Source organism: Rhamphochromis longiceps, linkage group LG15 (genome assembly GCF_057381845.1).
Source record: "Rhamphochromis longiceps isolate RC_006_pf linkage group LG15, R_longiceps_female_GT1.1, whole genome shotgun sequence".
Taxonomy (NCBI): domain Eukaryota; kingdom Metazoa; phylum Chordata; class Actinopteri; order Cichliformes; family Cichlidae; genus Rhamphochromis; species Rhamphochromis longiceps.
Window position 1 is genome coordinate 11,097,121 of NC_140571.1, and position 22,692 is coordinate 11,119,812.

The 22,692-nt window shown below is 37.9% G+C and overlaps 2 protein-coding genes across 6 annotated transcripts in view; one reads left to right on the plus strand and one right to left on the minus strand.

The window, feature by feature from the left end:
- Positions 1–803: 803 nt before the first annotated feature.
- On the minus strand, positions 804–13,230 carry ak9 (adenylate kinase 9). Of its 3 annotated transcripts, none has more exons than XM_085381793.1 (36): positions 13,130–13,230; positions 12,897–12,994; positions 12,373–12,436; positions 12,220–12,272; positions 12,012–12,108; positions 11,739–11,851; positions 11,398–11,568; positions 10,577–10,693; positions 10,159–10,233; positions 9,964–10,065; positions 9,661–9,800; positions 9,253–9,572; positions 8,650–8,768; positions 8,234–8,369; positions 8,001–8,091; positions 7,831–7,895; positions 7,682–7,741; positions 7,133–7,327; positions 6,788–6,924; positions 6,424–6,627; positions 6,057–6,332; positions 5,844–5,962; positions 5,359–5,578; positions 5,146–5,214; positions 4,850–5,062; positions 4,486–4,704; positions 4,102–4,318; positions 3,809–4,010; positions 3,484–3,630; positions 3,157–3,374; positions 2,826–3,022; positions 2,527–2,696; positions 2,165–2,263; positions 1,902–2,004; positions 1,692–1,806; positions 804–1,234 (listed from the first exon to the last, which is right to left on the minus strand). In XM_085381793.1, the coding sequence occupies exons 2-36, from the start codon at positions 12,987–12,989 to the stop codon at positions 1,020–1,022; spliced, it is 5,151 nt and encodes a 1,716-aa protein (XP_085237919.1). In that variant the 5' UTR covers positions 12,990–12,994; positions 13,130–13,230; the 3' UTR covers positions 804–1,019. The 3 variants fall into 3 exon arrangements, with proteins under 3 accessions (XP_085237919.1, XP_085237918.1, XP_085237920.1); XM_085381792.1 differs by having other exon boundaries at positions 12,220–12,293; XM_085381794.1 differs by lacking the exons at positions 10,577–10,693; positions 11,398–11,568; positions 11,739–11,851; ... (3 more) ...; positions 12,897–12,994; positions 13,130–13,230 and having other exon boundaries at positions 9,661–9,768; positions 10,159–10,232.
- Positions 13,231–13,465: 235 nt separating this feature from the next.
- Positions 13,466–22,692, plus strand: part of fig4a (FIG4 phosphoinositide 5-phosphatase a) — a 57,486-nt gene continuing 48,259 nt past the window's right edge. For all 3 annotated transcript variants that reach the window (XM_085381926.1, XM_085381927.1, XM_085381928.1), the window contains exons 1-5: positions 13,466–13,664; positions 13,815–13,928; positions 16,257–16,355; positions 17,374–17,497; positions 22,035–22,191. In XM_085381926.1, coding sequence (XP_085238052.1) covers positions 13,866–13,928; positions 16,257–16,355; positions 17,374–17,497; positions 22,035–22,191 — 443 coding nt within the window. In that variant the 5' untranslated portion in view covers positions 13,466–13,664; positions 13,815–13,865. The remainder of the gene's footprint in view (positions 13,665–13,814; positions 13,929–16,256; positions 16,356–17,373; positions 17,498–22,034; positions 22,192–22,692) is intronic.

A 22,692-nucleotide genomic window follows, 5' to 3' on the forward strand; every position in this document is an offset into this window, starting at 1 on the left:
AACAATGAAGAAGAGAGTTAAAGAGAAGCAACGTGTAAGAATAAATTAAATGAAACAAACAAACAGTTGCCAGATTAATTCTTTAAGTAACAACGAATTAGTGCTGTAGTTGTGCTTTAATTGTACTAATGCTTTAGTTGTACCCTTTCCTTTCGCAGTCGTAGCACGCGGAAAGCTCCTGCTGTTTGTGTGTGTGTCAGATGATTATTTTACTGTACTCGGATGATTCTCCGGTGGAAATGTCTGTATTTAAACACACATTTACTAGAATTGAATGCAACGAGCATTTTCTAATTAAATATTATTGTCAAATGAACTCGCATATAGCTCTTTTTTGTCTCTTCAGTTCTTTGTATTTGCCTGGTTCCACTCATTGTAGACGTTAATATCACAACACTCTTTAGGCTGTTATTTGGGGTAGGAACCTGCAGTCATGTGCAGCATTTATCCACCCATCATCCAATTCACGGCCACACAATTTTCATTTTCATTTAATCAGCACAGAGGACCGCCAACACCCTGCTACCTTCACTACCTTCAGGTCTACAAAACCATCAAGGCCTCTTCTCATCCAAGCCACCATCTGTTCACTCTGTTGCATTCTGGAAGTATCAAAGTACTGAACTCTGTCTCATGACAAGGTGCACTACCACCACTCGGAACACCCTGTGTAATATTACTAAAGACTGTGAAACAGATATTCATATGTGTGTCAAACCCATTTCTGACTAAAACTGGATAAGAAAAAAACCTTAATAAAGTATACACGATCGTTGTTGAATGTTAAATTTATTTCAATCCAGGAAAAAGAAAATTAAATGCTTATGAAATGAATGAAATGTGTATGGTGAAAGTTACTGGTAAATAATGATACAGACAAAAGAGCTTTTATAATTAAAGATACAGTCTTTAGAAACATAAACGAAAGAAGTCAATGTAATTTTTTTTAATGTAATTGTATTGCAGACTCAGATTACCACATCACGTTAAGTACAATGACAATGCTGTAGTCAAAAGTACTAATCAAGCTGTACGCCATTAGCTCCGGGCAAGTCGCTTAAGGCCAAAAACCTGTTCAGCTTGAACTCAAAGTCAATCGGGCGTTCACTGGGAGGCCTGTAGTTCCCCTTCATTACAGTGCTCAGGTAGGGGATGAGCATGCAGTTCTCTTCAAATGAGGCCAGCTTCTTTTTGTACATCTGGCGAATGGAGTCTGTACTCCTGTGGTTGAAAGCTATAACAATGTAAAATTGGAATTATTACTTAAGTAGGAAAAAACACATGAACAAGTTCAGTGCTGGAAGCATATAACAAGTCTTAAAAGGTGAATGAGATACATTGTACATAGTAAACTTTGATAGGAAAACATTTCAGAATGAGGTAAAGCAGCACATAAAATCTTTACTTTAAACTTAAAGTAAAGAGCGATCGTGGCTCAAGAGTTGAGAGTTCGCCTTGTAATCGGAAGGTTGCCGGTTCGAGCCCCAGCTCCGACAGTCTCGGTCGTTGTGTCCCTGGCCATCACCAGTATGTGAATGTGTGTGTGAATGGGTGGATGACTGGATGTGTAAAGCACTTTGGGGTCCTTAGAGACCAGTAAAGCGCTATACAAATACAGACCATTTACCATTTTAATCATCCTAATATTTCTCATAATATATTAAATAAAGGTTTAAATATAACATTCCTACCTTTCAAATACAAGGCCACATAACTGAGAGCTGATCTCTTTAAACTGAGATAAGGATGCTTTGGTTTGAGACACCCGGCAGCTGTCATTGCCTTGATCACTGCTTCTGCCACACCCTAAAAAATACAATGTGGTTGATGGATGTACTTTTAAAAATCTCAGCAGACAGGACGATACTGCAATATTTTCCATGTGATACAGAGTTTCTGACCTGCTCCAGGTAGCCCAGCGTTGGAAGGGAGGTGAGATGTACAGGTTCAGAAAGGGGAGGAACTTTAATGGGCAGCTTTTGGGCCCAGTAGGTTTCAGGAGTCCTTAAATAAATAATTTCACATTTCAGTGAATAGACCAAAGGTTTACACACCACCCACTTTCTTTATAAGTGTAGCTCAAAGTAGTTTGTAAAAAAGTGAAGTGAAAAAAGAAAACATTAAAAAAAGGCACACGTTTTTCAAATATACAAAGAAATAACACCTCATGAACTTGTCCCGTTTCTCCTTGGTCTCAAAAATATAAATTCGTTCTCTGTACTCCACAGCATATTCCATCTTTCCTCGAACCAGAGCTTCGTACCTAAGAACAAATAAGACTTCCATGTGAAAAAAATGTCACAGAAGACATATTCAATATTTCTGACATACTGTGATGGAATAAAGTATTTAGATTTTAAATGCTACAAAAAAGAGAAGATCCTTAGGATCTTATGTATGTCTATCTGACACCACAAAGTCAGAATCACAAAGAAATATGTTTGCCAACTTTCTTTCTTTCTTTCTTTCTTTTTTTTTTTTTAGCAATTTGAAGAATATTTCTCAGTGACACAGTGGATAATGTACCTCTGCTTTCCATCCAGGTAAGTAACAGGACAGTAGCCCTTCATCTCAACTTGCTGTGGAAACCTGTTCTTCACGTGTATCTCAGTCAGCTTCCTTGGCAGGAGGTGGGGTTTTGGGAGGGTGTGCGGGCAGCCAGGTGTGACAAATTGATCAGGAGTAGACAGGAACATCTGTGATTGAGAGAGCAAGATAACAAGTTCCAGTTCCAGTTTTTAGGTTTGAATGCCTTCCCATACTCATTTGGGCATTTACCTATGAATCTTGCAATTAATTTATGGGGGAACTTCCAAGAAACTGACCTCTAAATGGTTTTCATCACACATCTTGAAATAATGTCCCCTGTACTCAGCCGCATGAGTCAATGCTGCAGTTTCTGAGATGTCCACCAGGTGGTAATGTAGGGCCATGCAGACAGGGCAGTACTGGCCAAACTCTCCAAGTCGGCAGTCAAACTCCTTGGGTGTGATGCACAGCTTGTTGATGCAGGCTGCTTGCCCTGGTTAAATCATCATGCGTGGAGTTAAGAGGTTCAACATTTAGGCGCATGTAAAACATTTAGCCCATGAGTTTGACAGCATCTTGAGGGGATTTCTGGTGAAATAAACCAGCTTAAACTCTTCTTGAACTTACCCTTCTGTATCCTGTCCAGGTAAGTTTGAATATATTTCATGCTGGTGCTGACCTCTTTTATCATTCTGTCCCAGATCCACCATTTGCTCTTGAGGCCATTGAGAAGCAAGCAGTTTTGATATTGTTGTTGGAAGTGATGCCTCACATGCACCACCTCCTTCTTGTAGCAGGAATTACGAATGTGTAGGATCTCAGAGCTATCGTGCGTCAAGTGAGGCCTAAAGTGTAAGAACAAAGGAAACACAAGAAGATTATAATTTTTGCAATTATAATCAGCTGTCAGACCTAAAATCTGTCATTATATTTATAAGTTCTGTGTTCTCTGACTTGTTGGGCTTCATCTTGTCTGCAAGACCTCTCTTCAGCACCTCCACTATGTCCAGCTCTAGCTCAACTACTATCATGGGGATGATGCTCTGAGACCCCATCAGTTCTGCCTGCTTAAGGGTCATTGGAAACCCATCAAGCACATATCTGAAATACCAGAAATATCATAGTATATTAGATACACACTAAACCAACAAAAATAGAGTAAATTATACAGTCTTGACTTAAAAAAACAAAATCCATGCCAAAGATTAAGTTCGGATCGCACCTAGCATTGAGTTTTGCTAAGTATTAACACATACATGTGATAAACCCTTTGTCTTACCCTTGCATGCTACAGACTGAGTTCATCAGTGCCACCTCCAGACACTGAATGGCCAGTTCATCAGGCACAACAAGGCCCTGTAAGAGATACTCTTTCATCTGAATAGCCAGATCGGTGTTCCCCTGAGTGTCAAGCACCATACGCATAACGCTACCAATGGACAGCTGAGCCAAGCCATATTTCTGAGAAAAAATTTGTGCCACTGAGGAAGCAGAAATACAAAAAGTAAAATAAAAGAAATGAACATAGTAAAAAATGTAATAAAGTTCATTTTTAACTATCTTGTATCTTACCGGTGGTCTTTCCAGATTTTGGAGGTCCAGTCACTGCTATTTTAATAGGAAGTGACGTGGTGGGCTTGGGCTGCCGCAGGTACTTTAAGGGGTTGAGCATAAATGTGTTACAGTTCTCCTTAGATGCAAAGAAGTAGATATACTGATGGAACAGCAGGAGGTATGTTGTGTTGAAAGGCCACTTCAGAGGCTGGATCAGGTCTCTTTCTTTGTGTAGCTACAGGTTGGAAATGGATGAAAAAAATGTTAAAGTATACTTTATGAAGGACATTTTACATATTTGTTTTTTCTGTCAACATTTCAGCTTAAAACAAAGGAGTAATTATATTAAAATATTTCTTGGAACTATTGGAAGCACAGCTGACGTTCCTAAACCCTGCCTACCTTGATGGGGTCCAGGAAGCCAAAGGCACTGAAGAACTTAAAAGAGGAGAGCAGCAGTTTGCATGCCAGGCTGTAGGGGATGGGGTGGCATTTTTGGAAGAGTGACTCCCTGTTGGTCAACAAGGGTTTGATTTTCTTGAGCAGCTGACACTGAACAATGCGTAGTTTGCGAGACGCATTGATGACCATTCTGGGTATATTGTGTTCACCTAGGAGTTCCTAACAATAGAACAACATATAGCACCATATATAAGATCCAACTAGTTTTATTGTAAAATACAAATATTTTAAAGTAAAGTCTTGTTGTGAATATGAAATACAAGTAGAATTGATCAGGGCTCATTTTTGTTTTGTGTATATGTACCATCACAGAACTAAGGTTGGTCTCTTGTGTCACAAAACGCTCTTTTATTCCTATCTCCAGCCTGTTGGTAGCTAGTTCCTCAGTCTCCTCATTCTCGATGTCTTCCTCATCCTCTTCTGCAGGAAATTCCTCCTCCAGCAGGGCCTCAATCATCTCCTCTATGTCTGCAGTTTCATGCTCTTCATCATCTTTTGTGCCATCTTGAAAACTGAGCTGTTTTGTTTGCAAATACAGAAAGAAAGAAGACGTTTGAATCAAATGCAGATGTGATAATTCGGGTTACCTCTTTTGCTTACCTCTTTTTTAGTTGCCTTTAAATCTTGCTCTGCCATGAGTTCAGCTTTTCTCTTGGAAATATCCTCCTCCTGAATTACAAAATTACCATGAATGTTTCAGATCCAAGAAATGAATTTATCCTAATTTGTCAAGACAGACAGCAAGACTAATGTTTCCTGGCAGAAAAATAACAGTTACTAAAACTGGGACCTAAGTATCACTTATTTTTTTACCCGTTTTTTTTTACGCAGGTCATGAAGGAGTTTCAGCTGTGCTTCACGTTTGTTTCGACGCTCACGCCAAATCTCCAGGTACTGTGGCAACAGACGACTCTGGACATCCTCAACATCCACTTCCATCATTACCACAACGTCAGGGAAAAACTTTTGCTCAAACATGTACTGCACCTCATTCAGATCAATAGGAAAGCCCTCCAAAATAAAACCTGTAGACCTAGAACATAGATGATCTTAAGTTAAAGAACAATATCTCTTGTAAGGTGACCAAAACTCTCAAAGAGACCTTGATGGGAAGTTACCGATCTAAAGTTCATTATGTATAAAGCTACTCCAGCAAATTTACATTTAGAAAAAGCTAAAAACTAGATGTTTACCCTAAGCTAGCTTTTTTTTTTTTTAAACGCGATTTGCTCTGAAAAAGACAGCAAATAGGCAGAAAACAAGAAGAGGCAGGAAACATCCAGTTTTGTAATAGCTACTTGTATGGTTCATGTTTCCAGTATGGTGCAATAGTCATGTCCAGAATCTTTGGATTGAGAGGATCTCCATCAGATAGGTAGGCTTTGATGGCCATTTCATCCTCAGTCAGTTCTTCTTGCTAAAGTTACAGAAAAGCACATACACAGAAATTCAAAACCTGAAATGAAATATCATAACAAACTGTGCTAGAATGAAACTGTGTTGAAGCTGACCTCCGTCTCATTCATGTTATCATAGGGATCCTCTGACTCCTTCTCGTCCTCCGCCCTGGCTTCCATTATTTTGGCATCCAAGTCTTCAGAATCATCTTGTAAGAGCACTAACTCATCAGCATCAGGTATCCGCATCTTTGTCTTGGCCATTATGAGCATTTGGAGCTGCTCTCTGAACTGGATATGGAAGAGTCCAAGCTGCTGTGCAAGCCACTTCCCATTAGTCGTCTTGCCTGAGCCTCCGCTGCCGAGCAAAAAGATCCGCAGAGCAGGAGGCTTGGATGGAAAAACATGACAAAGAGCCAGTGAGGACACTTTTGTTCAGAACTACAGCATATGACTTTCTCTTTTCATGTTAAGGTTATACCTTGAGAGGCTCAGTGTGTGCAACAAATTGATCAGGATTTTGAAGAAATGATTCCCTGGCTTCTAAGCTGGAGAAGTAGTAGGTCTTCTCACGATACTTAGCTGCAATTTCATCGGTACAGGGTCGCAGGACATTATGGTCTTTTAAGACAACAGGGCAGAAATGCTGGGTGTCACCTAAGAATCTGTTGGTCGTGGTGTCTCCCTGCATTCATTAAGAAGATAAGATAGACATACTTCAATGGATTGCTTGCCTTACTAATATTTGTCAAGAAAGCAGTAAGTTCTTTGTTCTCTTTCTACAATTTTAAATAGCGCTGTAAACATATGGATATTAAAGCTGAAAGACTCCTTAGTTTACTGACTTCATCTCTTTCCCCTAGGGAATAATCATCATCACTGCCTTCCTCTGTTCTCTCCAGCTGAGCTAAGGCCTCTATATCTTCTGCGTCTTTTTCCATGTCCTCCTCTGATAACTCCCAGGACACATACTGAAAGGGTTCTGAAGATCACACATGAGAGCTAAAGATTAGATTGGAACTTTTTAGCAGAATATCACATGATATATCACTCGTTAGTTCACCATTTATTTATTCCAATCCATTACCAGTAAAATAACATAATATTTGTCTCAGTATTTTTTTGTGTGTGTCTGGCGCAAATTTGTTTCTAAGACAACAGTGATTTGGTCTGCATAGCTTTACACTCACTGTCCATCTGCTGGATCATCTCTTGAAGCAGGTTCTCTGGGCTTTTCCTGCCAATCTCCAGGGTACAGTGGGTTACCGTTAAACCAGACTGCATTTTCTCCCATTCACCCACAAACTGTCGTAACTGCAGTTTATACTCGTTCATCTCGGGGCTATCTGCATAGCCCAACTCTGAATCATCATGTACTACCACTGCTGCTTGGACCACACAAAGAGAGTGTGAACGAGAGAGAGTTAGAGAAAGAATGCTAATGATACTTCAGTGGTGCTCACAAACAGTACAAATACAACATATAAATTAGTTAGCACATTCAAAAATGTATCTGTGATTTTGATTGAAAATTGGAGTTTTTATTGGGCAGCATAGCCATTTCAGCGCATGTCCAAATTCAGAGAGTCATGAGAGTCAAACCCCAGGAAATCCTGACAATGACTGACTGACCTGAATATGCACCTTATACTAGTTTCTCTCTTTAGTCAATTTGCATTTTTGATCTGAGAAAAACAAACCAAACAAAACAAAACAGCATGTTCTTGTTGTAACTTTACCTTCTTTTTGTACTGCATTTGGATTTGCAGAGCTGGTGGTGTTCAATTCCTTAGGATCTTCTGAAAATAAAAAAGAATGTAATAAAAATTATACTGATTGAATGGTATATGTTCAAGGGTAGTATATAAAAAAAACCCAAAACCAGCACCATGAGCTTCTCCCATAACTGTCTTCATATTTGATTGCCCCTCTGATTCTTGCTCCTCTTGGTTTCTAAAATGGAGAGAATTAAGGCACAAAAACAAAAGTTGCAACAAAAATCTAACTCAGAAACATACAAAGAAAAAAAATTCACAACATCATTTCATGTGCACTTACGAGAGCTCTATCGCCTGAGACTGTTCATCCTCTAACTTCTTTACAGTGTTCTTTACACTTTCTTTATCCATCTCATAAAGTCTTCTCAAAACTGCTCAATGAAAAAATGTATTAATGGAAATGTAAAAAGCACCAAAGTGTATGCGTAAACACTGAAGGGCATTTCAAACCAAATTGTTGCAAATTATAAATGCAAATTTATATGTTTAATCTTTTCTATTTGTGCCTCATACCCTGGTGTCCATCGCTGTCTGTGAGACAGAAGAAGACCTCTGGCAGAAGTCCAGCTTGCTGTAAGGCATCCATCTGGGAAAGGTTCTTGGGAAAGTTGTCAAGCACCCACCCAGTCTTGCCCTCCACCTCTTCAATCTATAACATCAAACTTTTTATCACGTAAGTTAAATTTACTTTATGCATGTGACTGTCTAAGTGTCGTGTCCCTGTATGCGTGATTTAGTGTTGGGTGTTGTGCGATGTAAGTCAATGATTTTATACAAATAAAAAAAATCTAACAATGCCAAACAAAGTTGCAGAAAAATCCTGTTGTGTGTCATTAATCATTCAAATATATGAACGTGTATGCATGCTAACTGCTTAAGACTGGGAAGTCGGTGTAAATCTCCCACCTGGGTTTAAATCTTTAACGTACCTCTTTTATACGCTTCTCTAGTATCTCAGCATACAAGCCAAAATAAGTAGTACTCGATTGCTTTGCTTGCTGCACAGCACTGAGTACCATGGCTTGCACCAGTGGATGATCCTCTGTCACTTAAAAACAACAGAACAAATAAGATCCTCTTTCATACAAATATACTGTTGTTCAGTATGCTTCAAAATGTTAGAACAACATAACACAACAACAACCAGAATATTGTTTAATTATGTCCTGATATGTTAAACCATGAAACTGAAAGAGGGTGCACTTTCCTTTTCACATATCTATGATACATATGGTTTATAAGAAAGTATTTTCACATCTTACCTTCACATTAATTCTGTGTATGACATTATCAGTCACTTGTTCAGCAATAGGTACAAATATTGCTTTATATCATACAGTTTGTTGGAGGACTATTACATACATATATATAGAAGCTACACTCTTAATAGTATATAGTGCTCAGACAAGTTATTATGCCATGGTACATGGCATTACTGTTATTGCAAAAAGATATTATTGTCAGTCACAGTTTATCAAATGTAATTCTACATGTGATTATAGAAAAAAAAATACCAACAAAGTTCAGCTTACCTGAATTTTGTCCATCTTCCTTCATCTTCATTTTGATTTTGTCTATAGCAGCCTGTGTTGTCTCCTCTTTAATTTTATTAATCCTCTCCTCTTTAGCCTTGACCAAAACTGGCTGCAACAGTTCCTCCATGTCAATTACCGCTGTGTTATAGTGCTGAGCTAGAAGTTTACATAAGGTGGTCTTCCCTGCAAGGGAAGGCCCAATGATTGAAACTTTGCAGGGTAACCTCGGCATTGGAGGTAACAGGTAAGGGCGAGGGTTTGTGACAAATTTATGGTGTGCCTCCGCTGACGAAAGGATGTACAGTTTGTCCTGGAATCTGTACAATGAATGAGAGTTGTTTAACATTTTCACATTGCTACTCAATAGAATCCTCATCTGGAAACAGTTTTTAAAAGACTGCTCACCCCACACTAAATTGTGGCTTGCCAGGAATGACCTTGCCCTCTTTCAAAGCAACAGGGCAAGTTCTGCCCCAGCGGCTCCTTCTCCACCTAAAGCCAGGGACCATAATCCTGTAAGAGGGCATAATTCTCAGTAGGTCCTCCTGAAAAAGATATGGTTTCAATATTAAAGCAAGTCCAGTCTTAATTCTTAGGATCAGGATTATTGGGATGGTTGTAGTACACATGTTATTCAAAATACAAGTATTTTGTACATGTTCCCATTCACTGATTGTGTTTTGAAATAAAATGTGAAGACTTCCAGACCGTGCTAACGTCCTCTGGCATTTCCTCATCCTCAGTCTGGTGGAGGAGGACTGGAACGGGGACGCGATTTATAGCCAAAGTTTCGAGACGCGACATAACAGACTAGAAGTACAAAATGTCAAAAAACACACCTTACAGAGACAACACTTCTGGAAAACACCAATACTATTTGTTGAAGTTTTTTTTAGTCTTTACCAAGTGCCACTCTTCTGTTGAATTATTTCCATCCAACTCCAAAAGGTAGAGAGGGTTGTGGTTTGCCATGTAGTCCTGAAAAAATATCAATTAATATACTTTTCATTCTGTGTTTTTCTTTTGTAATTTATTCTTTTAATAACAATAAATATTAATACAGTATATAGTTTGTCTGTAGTTAAATTTCAAAAGCCCTTAAGTACTGCCTTTTGAGTCAAAAAAATCTGGGATGTTCACTGCCTTATGATATAAACATACTGGTTAAGCAAAAACAGCATCTCCCAAGTAAATTCAAATACAAGGTTTAAAGGAATTATGAATTTTTATTCAAGATTTTTTTAAATAACACAACAAACTACATTTTTGGTGTGTCAGTAGTGGGTGACTTTGATGACAGGTCTAGGTCTGGGCAACTCACCTCCAGTGGTCTAAGCATGTTATCCTTGTACATGTTAATTCGAACAAAAGCATTTTTAGCCAAATACTCTGGTGTCCACACCATTCTGTCATTGGTATCCTTTGAGAGTTCCTCTTCCTAAGGAAAAAAAAATACTAGTATGGAACTCAAAGCTTGGCAGTTTTTTCTTTGCTATGATAACAACTGATCACCTGGGGAATAAAAGGTTAGCTAAAATAAAAACAGCCCCCTAAAAATGCAAAACTGAAATCCAAACATGTACGGAACTAGGAAGGTGCTAAAAATATTAATCGTCTAAGAATTGCTGGATAAAATTCTGATTAGCATTCAACACCCTTAAATCTTACAGTTAAGACTGAAACTAGATCAATAGCTTTATTTCACTAGGCAATAAATACATAGGTAAACATGGCAAAGCTTATAATATTTATGCTCCTACACCAAGACATGAGTACAACTGCTTCTGGGTATTGCTTCTGGTACTTTAGGCTAGTTTGCTCAGCGCTATCATGACAGCAAGGATAGCAAGTCCTATACCTGCAGACTGATGTCATTTTCTCTTATTTACTCAAGAAATGCAGTGGCTCTGTCATTCAAATCTGACCAGCTGGGATTGGGGAGGCAGAGGATTTTAAAGGCAGTGATTTCTGTCAGTTTGTTTTGGTTGATACAATGAAATAAGAGGAAAAGCAGCAAAACAGCAGTCATTGGATTATATTTGTTACAAGCATCAAAACAAAAGGAGGGGGGAGAACTAAAAGAGCTATGATTATGCATATTACATGATCAAGTGACAACACTTATTTTCCCTTAAGTAATACCTGCTCCTCCACATCCTCCACATCCTCTGCATCCTCTGCATCCTGTTCCTTGCTCTTCTTCTCCTTGTTATACACCTCTTCACGCTGCCACTGATCCCTGTTGTAAAACTGCCCTGTCTCTGGGTCCTGCTTCAGACCAGATAGCCTCTGGACAAGGTCCTTGTCTGGACACTGGTGAAAAGTAAAAGTATTTAATTTATAATCAATTCAGTAAAATCCTGACAGATCTTTTTCATAAATGAACTTAAAGAGATATTAGATTAAAAAATTACGACATTAAACTATGCAAAAGAAAAAAAATCAAATGCAATGGACAACTCCAAATAGAGAATGACAGTAACCTTGATGTTAATGATAATATCAGGCGTTAGCTTGAGGTTTTTGATCAGTTCAATCTGCTCATTAATCTTCAGATGCTCTTCTGACATGAACGGCAGGCAGCTCAGTACATAACCTGTATCAAAAACATGTGAATTACAAAACAGTGCAGAGCTTATCATATTGCTTATCGTCTAACCTATCAGTCATCTTATTTTCATCTGCAAAGAACATTTGGTGACTGAAAAGTTTGTTTTGCATGCATAGCCATAATTAAATGACGTCTTATTTATTACCATAGTGCTCCACATCTGGCGAGTTAAGCCTGGCAAGAATCAGCTTCAGCACCACATTCTCTGGTACACTTCTTCCCTCAGATAAGATGTCCAAAAGCTATATTCAACAGAATGCAACTCAGAGTTTCTAATGACTATAAAAGCATAAAGAAAACACATCACAGGAACAAAGGGCTTCCTTTCAAATGATACAGAAAATTTTACTTACCTCCAGGCCCTCTTTTGTTTCATTTTTTATGTGTGTGTTGAGAAGATTGGTATCTGAAAGATGTGAAAACTCATCTACATACACATCTCGAATTGGTAAAAAGATTTTTTTTATGAAAAAGTTTTTTTTATGAAGGCATAAAAGGGTACTCACCATCAATAAGGATACACCTCCAGGACTCTGCAATTTTTTTGGCCAAGGTGGATTTGCCAACACCCTGCCAAGAAGTGGAATATAGAGGAATTGAAGCATTAGAAAAAAATATTTGCTAGTGTTTGGGTATGCACTTGTTGAGCTTTGGTGGGGACTCTCTGCATGATGTTTGTGATTGTGGAGTGCAGCTTAAGACATGGAAAATTCTATAGTAGTTGTGTCCAGGAATTTTAAGTATAGCCTAAACATTTTACACTTGATGATCTACTAAACGTCATAATGTGTTTTATAACTGCATGGCATTCATGGTTTTTCCTCTTTGTTTATATATACATATCTGATTCACTGACAGATAGTACTGTGCATACTGTCTTTTGGACTTAAACACAACTACAAAGGTATATACGTAACCTAGCTAAATTTCACTTTATATTCACTTATATATATATATATATATATATATATATATATATATATATATATATATATATATATATATATATATATATATATATGTAGATTACCGGTCTTCCAACGATGATAAAGCAGGTGGGCTTAGCAAGAAGTCTCTCTCTTTCGGCTTCATCTTCAATTAAGTTGTCTACTAAAGTAGCCATTCAAACTTTGTGAACACAGAAATTATAAAAGTCAAATAATCATTCAAGCAATCAGTTTTATAGCTTGAATGTGTAGTTTACATAATCTGACAAATATGTAAAATATTATTATTATCATATTTTACTTCAATGTTACTTACAGTTACCTTTGCGAGTGTCTGTATTTTCTTTTATCTGCTAATACCCTTTTTAGCGCAGTTGTTCACTAGCGTTACAATAACCTAGCTATCCATATACGGTTACCATGACAACTTGCAAACTAAAGGGCTGGCTGAAGGTTTCTTAATACCTAGTTAATGCTACCTTTAGAGTTTGAGGGTTGAAATAGCGTTTATAAATTAATTAATTGAATTATTTATTTATCATACTCAAGAGCAGTTATAAACGTTTAAAGCCGCTGCATTACACATGTATCAATCGCATTTTCAGTCCTTCGAGCTTTTTGACTTTGCGAGGCACCGTACGACCCGACAAGCGAAGTCATTCATGACAGTCACCTGACTAAAACAAATTCAACTCCAACATGCTAACGGGATACACTGGGCAGAGTACAGATGCATTTTAACTGTTGTTAAGTGAAGCGTTTACAGTATTTGTTGCGACTGCATGGGGAGATGTATATTGTCATCAATGAAGACCATTTGTGGTTAATCATACAAGCTAAGTGGATGAATGGTGAGTGATGCTAGCTAGGAAGTACTGAGGGAAAAAAGTAAGCTATATACATGAACACATTTGTTAAATATGCTGGCTCGTCATTTTGTGTCTTATAATGTGAAGAAATGAATGTAACAACATTCATTTCTTTTCACTTTCGCTTTGTAGCTCCTCTGTAGCCTCTTCCAGACTGACTGTTGAACAATTCAAGAATAGAAAATGCCTCAATCAGCAGCTATCATCGGTGGGATCCAGCGACTGGTTCTGTACGAGACCAGAGCAGTAAGTCTTTACATGAGCCCTTAATGTCACCATTTCTTCATAAAGTCCAATTCACCTGGGCAGTTTACAACTACACGCGATGACAGTTCTTTAAACTGCGCTGTTTCTCCATTTTGCTAAGCTTCCTTAAGGAGTTTTCAGGAATAGTACATTCAAAACTCTTTAGATGGTGGTTGTCTTTTGTTGTGTCGTGTTGTTGTGCTGTGCACGCCGCTTCAGTAGTGTTGAGGTCCGGTGTTTTTGACGAGGCCAATTTATGACTGATGGTGTTCAGTTGTGTGTGTTTTCTATCTAGGGTCAAGTGAGTGTTTGTGGGATTTTTTTCCCCCTGTTTCTTAAGGACGCGACTTTCAGATATAGTCTTCTGCTGTAGATATTTTTTTAGGTCTGTCAGTTCTTCTTTTGTTCAGTTTCCTCAATTATTTTAAGCCACACTGCACAGCTCTTTAGCAATCATGTTGTTTGTGCAAAAAAGGTATTTTATTCCAGTCAAGCTATCTTATATTTTGCATTTTTTCAAGGTTTGGTTAAAGAAATTGAAATAAATTGTGTGTTTTGTGACAGAATGCAACAGTATTGATGTGCCTAAAGATAAAATTTAAAATGGGCTCTTTACTAAGTTGTCTGTTATATGTAAATAATTCATTCCTTGAGTTAGGTGCTTTTTCTATGCTTGAATGATTCATAGGTCAAGTGGCTTAACAGACAAAAAAAATCTCCAGAAAATAGACTGAAAATGAGTGAAAAAGCAGCTGATGTCTAGAGAAGAACTTTAATTTGTACATTAAAACCTGGAGAACTATTGCTCAAGAAGATTTTTAAAAATTACATGTTTTCATCTGCTTAGAAGGAAAACAAATAAGGGGTGGCTGAAGGCTTTCAGACAAGACCATACTTAAGACATATGTGCTTAATGGGGAAATGCTCAAAGGTTCATAAAATGATATTGCTCAATTTTTGTGCCTAATACATAAATGTCACAAACTTGATATATATTCAGGACAATCACTGTCTTTGAAGTACCATGATAACGACACTGTGGCACAACTGTTCATTTAAGACAGCCAAAACCTATTACCTATTACCTTTTTTTTTTTTTTTTTTTTTTTAAAGTGCTCTCTAGTCTTTGGTTCAAGAGTTCTATAGTTGATCTGGGAAAATGTTTGGGACACTAGTGTACACGCTACATGTCCACTAGATGGCAGCAAAAGCTGCAGGTGACTATATGAAACCTCAGGACCTGACATCCATGAGGTCAGTAAAGAGCATGTGTGTGATAATTATCTGGACATTTAATTGGTGAATTAGATTTTGGCAGTTAAAATTAGTTTTCTTTAGCTTTTTTTTTTTTTTTTTTAAATATTAGATGTATGTCCTTGAGAGGTAGAGTGTCTATGCTACTTTCTTTGCTGCGTATTCTAATAGTATCATGTTTTCAATTGTCGCTGCATTTCACCAGCTATGGTCATGCTTGGTTTAAATGTGTGCTTAAGCTGGGTTTCGGTTTGCTGTTCCCATTTGCTACAAATATTTAGACACTAAGGCAAGTAAACATTTGTCTTATTTGATTTATAATTTCTTATTGAACCTCTGCTGAACAGTGCACGTGCAGGCTTTCTGTTACAGACAAAGAGGGTTAAATTAGATACTGGAAAAGGTGGAACAGGGAAAAAAAATGCTCTAATGGTTGCTGAGTGTGCTGATACAGGATGTTCCAATTTAACACTCTTTAGTGGACTGAAAATTTTGGGCCATTTTGCAACCCTGAATGAGAAGAGTAATGACCTAAAAGAAAGAAAGAAAGATGCAAGGAAGACACACATCTTGACAAAAAGAACATTGTAAAAATGTAACTTGTGATGAAATATGTGCTGTGCCTGCATGTGCTCTGCACTGTATGCACTCTTATTTCAATCTGTGTTTTTAAGATATCGCCTTTAGTTGAATACATACTTGAGTGTAATTTCACAAATTTCAGACACACTGATTCTTACTCGGACTGTGGAAATAAAATGTTTTATTATAGGAAAAAAAGAAATTCAAGTTTGACTTCAACAGTGGTGCTGCAATGCAGGAATGTGACTTGTCATTGGATTGATTCTATGTCTATTAAATACATATCTGCTCTTGGTTGAAGTCTGAATTGGTCCCAAGTCAACATCATCCAGGACAAAGCTGCAGTCCACAAAGTTAGAAGACTGTATGCAAGATTCCCTCTATGCATTTATCACCACATGCAGCTGTGAAAGGTTAAGGTTGCAAAGACTCTTCTGATAATAGGCTCCAAATGCATTGCAGCACTCACTTGACTTGTCATTTTATTTTCAGAGGTATTTTTTGGTTGGGAGCAATCATGCACAGACCAAACATCGAGTCCTAAAGATTGACCGCACAGAACCCAAGGACCTCGTTATAATTGACGATAAGGTAAGTGACGACTTTCCACGAGTTAAATTTTAATGTATATTCTTATGTAATACACAAGAAACATGCCTAAGGGGGAAATTGTGCAATCACTCAGCTGATGTGAAGTGTGCTGCTGATGAGAGTTTGGCTGCGTTCACACCCTTTTCTTATTACCAGGATCTATGAGCTGGTTTTTGATTTGTTTGTTTGTGTTGTGGGTAATTATCCTTCTGATGCAATTATTATGAAGCATCCATTAATAATATTCATCACCCAACAGTCTCATTCCAAAAGATATTAAAATGACATCAGAAAACTGTGTGTTTTCAATTTTATTGGCATTGTGTAGCATTGTACTTGGATGCATGGATAATTTAATGAGTTGCTAGAGAGGTTTTAAAGCTAGAAATACTCCCTCGTCTTTTAGTTTTTACATAAGAAGTGAAGACAGTGGAATAAAAGACTTTGATAGAAGTCCTAAATTAATTATTTCCCCACAAGATAACAGAATGAGAATTATTGCAATCTATAGAATCATGCACTTAAAACAAATGCAGTAGCATACAGCACACAGTACATTACTACGTTTCTCTTTGGGGTCTGTGCCAATTGTAAAGCTTATTATGTAAATGAGATGGGGGTTTTTTTGTAGATGAAATGCACGCAAAGCTACTCTTTAGTCATTTAACATTTCAGAACCAATGCAGAAAGCAGCCGATCTATTTTCAGACTAATTGCCTCAATGGCAGTCAATCTAATCCCTTTTGTAGAAATTTTGGGCATTGATTAAACAGGGACTGTTATTCATTTACCTGCTATTGCACAGAAAATAGTCTTAATAGTTCTGACTGAAGCCATTAGTCACCCGCAAGCAGCACATTTAAGTCACTTTTGTCAGAACACAGCTTTATATATTTTAGTGTTGATTTTTAGATGGAAATCAGATAGGATTATGTGGCTAATTAATAAACTAAACTTTATAAACACTTCATCTAATGTGTATTTAATACCGTACATGCGTGCATGTGTGTGTTTCCAGCATGTGTATAACCAGCAAGAGGTAAGGGAGTTGCTGGGCCGCCTGGACCTGGGCAACCGGACTAAGATTAGTCAGAAGGGTTCCTCTGGCCTGTCCAGGACTGTCTCAGCTTTTGGCATTGTGGGTGAGTACATTTCCTCCACTCAATGGCAAAGCAACAGTCATTGCAGTTCAGAATAATGTGAGAATCTACCTCATCTCCAAAGTCTACAGTTGGGTGTGTTGGCCTAGTTTTTCCATTATTACTGCAAAATAAAAGAACACCTGGGAGTCTTTTGCAAACCACTGTAATAGTTCACAGCTTTTTCACGTGTTTTCTGCCATTATGTTTTTTAACATGTGTAACACGTTGTACAAAAAGATCCGGCCCCCAAATGTTATTAATTTGCAATTTTTTCAATAGTGGCTATGTTTAAAAAGATAAAATAGAATTATGCAACACTTGATTGTGTTACCGACCACTACTAACTCTTTAACACCTTTATGAATGTTTAATTGGGTACAAAAATGAAAAACCACAGAAAGAAGGTCCTGAGCTTAATTCCACCATCAGGCCGTGGTCTTTCTGTGTGGAGTTTGCATGTTCTCCCCGTGTTTGCGTGGGTTCTCCCCGGGTACTCAAATTCAAATTTTATTTGTCACGTACACAGTCATACACAGTACGATATGTAGTGAAATGCTACTCTGGCTTCCTCCCACAGTGCAAAAACATGCAGTAGTGGGGATAGGTTAATTGGTCAATCTAAATTGCCCATAGGTGTGAATCTGTGAGTGCGAATGGTTGTCTGTGTCCCTGTGTGTTAGCCCTGCGACAGACTGGCGACCTGTCCAGGGTGTACCCCGCCTCTCGTCCTATGACAGCTGGGATAGGCTCCAGCACCCCCCGCAACCCTGGAAAGGATAAGCGGAAGCGAATGGATGGATGGTTGGATGGATATTTTACTTCAGCTATCTGAGACAGTAAAAGCACATCTGTGTTTTGTACGTTGCCCTAAAGACCTGATTACAATCCTAAACTGACTTTTTTTCCCCTTATAAGCAGTTTTTTATTTTTAATTTTTGTTCCAAATAAACTACCTAGTGAGCTAGCTATCATTTTTCACCTCAAATACCATCATATCATTGTACCCATAATGACAAAGTAAAATAAGTTTGTTTGAAACTCTTGCAATTGGGGGAAAAAAATAAAAATAAAACAAAAAGCAAAAATATAGAATGCATATAAATATTCACTCTTTGCCATCACAATCATCATGTTTTCCCTGATCATCTGTCAGATGTTTCTACATTTTGATTGGAGTCCACTTAAATTCAATTAACTGGACATTATTTAGAAAGTCACACACCTGTCTATATAAGGTCCAAATGGCTGACAATGTCAGAGCACAAAACAAGCCACAAGGTCCAAGAAATTGTCTGACATCTGAGTCAAGAGTTTATCGAGGCACAGACCTGGGGAAGTGTACAGAAACATTGCTGCAGCATTGAAGGTCCCAGTGAGCACCGTGCCCTCCATCATTATATATGGAAGAGGTTTGGAGGACTCTTCCTAGAGCTTACTGCCCGGCCAGTCTGAGTGATCAGGGTAAAAGGGCCTTACTCAAAGAGGTCATCAATAACCTGGTGGTCACTCTGACAGAGCTCCTGCATTTCTCTGTGGAGAGAGGAGAACCTTCCAGAAAGACAGTCAGACCAGTCAGATCTGTGTGGTTGAGTGGCTAGACAGAAGCCACTCTTCAGTGAAAGACACATGACAGCCCACCTGGATTTTGCCAAAAGGCACTTGAAGAACTCTCAGACTGTGAGAAACAAAATTATGTAGTCCAATGAAACAAAGATTGAGCGTCATGTCTGGAGGAAACCAGGCACCACTCATCACCTGCCCAATACCATCCCTACAGTTAGCCATGGTGGTGCTGTGGGGGTGTTTTGCTGCAGTCAGGGTGGAGGGAAAGATGAACGAGAGATCTGAAAATGACTGTGCATTGATGCTCAACCTGGACCGTGAGAGGTTCTGCAAAGAAGAATGGGAGAAACAACCCAAACATAAGTGTGCTAAACTTGTAGCATCATATTCAAAAAGACTTGAGGGTATAATTGCTGCCAACTTCAACAAAGTAGTTCTGTGGACATTTCCACAGCAGGTTAGTCGGTCACCCTGACACAGACAGTTGTTTGTCCTCTGCTTGAATAATATAGATACTCCGCCAACCCCCAACCCCAATGACATCTTTGTTCGCAAGCCATCATTTTACTATTATGTAATAAAAGTATGATGTAGCCATGTAGGGTACAAGGTGTATTCTAAGAGGCCTTTTGCCCGGTAGCTTTCTTATTACAGTACAAAATGAATATGATTAGCGTAAGTATATTTTTATTCGCAGGTTTTGTCAGTCTGACCCATCTCCTCCAGGAAGAAGGACAGTACCGGTATACTCATACAGGAACTCATAAGTGTTATTTAATCTTACACAGGGTTATTGCTTCTCGGTCATCATGCAGAAAAAAATACAAAAACCTTTGATAATGTAGACACACTAGCACACCATTACTTTGAATTTGTCACGTGAATGTTCATGAGTGAAACAGAACTTCTTATTTCAAAGGTTTTACCTGATTAGTTTATGAAACGGAATATTTTTGGTTAACTTCAACTGCAGCGTTTTGCAGATTAAGTACAAGCCACTTCAAAGTATAACTTTAAGAGTCCTTAGTGTGTGTGTGTGTGTGTATATGTGTAGTATGTATGTTGCACTTACCAATTCAACACATTTTTTTTTCACCCAACTTGGATGTCAGGCCACTTTCTAGTTTGAAGTAACAAATTATTAAAGTTAGCTAATGTTGATTAACTTGTGACAAATTCACTAACTAATCATATAACTAATTACATACCACTACTTAGGCGGCATCATTTGCCATTGTTGGTTATCATTTGTCATTGATCAGTTATTTTAGATTTTAGCTCAGGTTGTGTTTGTCTTCAAGTGAGAAGAAATCTGTTACACTACAAGTGAAGTGGGAAACTGTTCAGTGGGATTCTCAATATACAGTGGCTTGCCCCCTTGAACTTTTCCACATTTTGTCACATTACAGCCACAAACATGAATCACTTTTATTGGAATTCCACCTTGTCTTGGTAGGTTTACAGTTGTGCCATACTCCTTCCATTTCTGAATGATTGCTTGAACAGTGCTCCGTGGGATGTTCAAGGCTTGGGAAATCTTTTTGTAGCCTAAGCCTGCTTTAAATTTCTCAATAACTTTATCCCTGACCTGTCTGGTGTCTAAATCTAATCGAGAATCTGTGGCAAGATCTGAAAACTGCTGTTCACAAACGCTGTCCATCTAATCTGACTGAGCTGGAGCTGTTTTGCAAAGAAGAATGGGCAAGGATTTCAGTCTCTAGATGTGCAAAGCTGGTAGAGACACACCCTAAAAGACTGGCAGCTGTAATTGCAGCAAAAGGTGGTTCTACAAAGTATTGACTCAGGGGGCTGAATAATTACGCACACCCCACATTTCAGTTATTTATTTGTAAAAAAAAAAAATGTTTGGAATCATGTATGATTTTCTTTCCACTTCTCACCTGTACACCACTTTGTGTTGGTCTTTCACGTGGAATTCCAATAAAATTGATTCATGTTTGTGGCTGTAATGTGACAAAATGTGGAAAAGTTCAAGGGGCCCGAATACTTTAGCAAGCCACTGTAAGAACTGTATAAACTGAAAAAAATGAATTGATATCCAATTAAGTTAAATAACACTAATTAATCAAAATATTTACATAGTGAAATTATGACTTTATGCATCACAATGTCATATACAAATAAATATATATCTTTGACTGCTATCAGTGCTATTGTGCCATATTTTCCTTTATCAGTTTTACTCTTTGTAAATATGTGGAATAAGAGTAGGAATTTGTATAAGATGTTCGATTTTAGCAGGGCAGCAGCCGGTGTTGTTTATACCTGAAAATATTTTTTAGCTTTCCTGTCTTCTCGCCACTGTTCTAGCTACATAAAGCTACTAAAAATATTAAAAATGTATCTTTAAAGCTCCAGGTTAGGTGGAAGATGGTGTCTCTTGTTTTTGAAAAATCCTTCTGAAACCGCAGGAGACATTATACAACTGTTCTTGAGGGCTGAGTAGCACTCTTGGCCGTGTGTCTGTATTGTGATCCTCAATTCATCCATTAACAAATTAGTTCTAGTAATAGTTTTATAATGAAGGGGAGGTATATTTCTAGCAGACACACTTACATAAACTGTGTTTATCTAAGTAAGATATTATTAAAAACATACAGACATTGTCTGCATTATTTTCTAAATGTCACAGATGGAAAAATAGCTTGTATGATGCTGAAAGCAAATCATTGACTGTGTTTGCATGATGTTTTCTGGGTCAAAATTTCAAAGCGTAAATGGAGCAAATTACATGGTTAATATTGTCAAATATGACACACATACATTCACTATCCACCTCCGCAAGTGGAGCTATTCACTTGTTTGTCCTGTCAAAACTGTAGCAGATTTGCTGGCAACAATAAAGTTGACCTACAAATCAACTTGTTTTGAGCCACACTACATGTTGCTGGAAAGGAAATTCCATTTGATGAGATTGTTGTAAAAGATTTAAAACTTGTCTTCTTTTTGCCAGGATTTGTGCGTTTCCTAGAGGGGTACTACATCGTGTTGATCACGAAGCGCAGAAAGATGGCTGATATTGGGGGCCACTCCATCTACAAAATTGAAGACACCACTATGATCTACATTCCCAATGACTCAGTCAGAGTTACACACCCCGATGAAGCAAGGTATTGTGTTACTCTGTCTCCCATTTATTACCTTGAGGCCACTCTATTTAAGTACATTACTGTATGATTTTATTAATTTTGAGTATGGAAATTTTCAGAAATAATAAAATATCTTGAAATGCATTTGTAGCAAACAACAACAACAACAACAACAACAAAACGCTTACTCTCTTCTGCTCACACCCACAATTGTAGTCTGGCCAAAAATAGTGTTGTCATACAGAATGTGCCAAAATAGGAAAAAAACAACAAAAAACCCCACAAAACAAAACACAAAAGCTGACTCATCCACTACCAGTGGACAAGGACTGAAGCTTTTCTAATAGTGGCTTGAAAAAAAACCCCCCATGATTTCACACATGTACACAATTTTAGTGTGAAAACATTATTTGACCACTTGACTGAGGAAAAGGTGTATCAGGTATTTATAAACCACCCAAAATCCCCAAATTGTATAAAACAGTGGAAAGTCTGACAAAAGAGGAAGAATCTCTCAAAGCT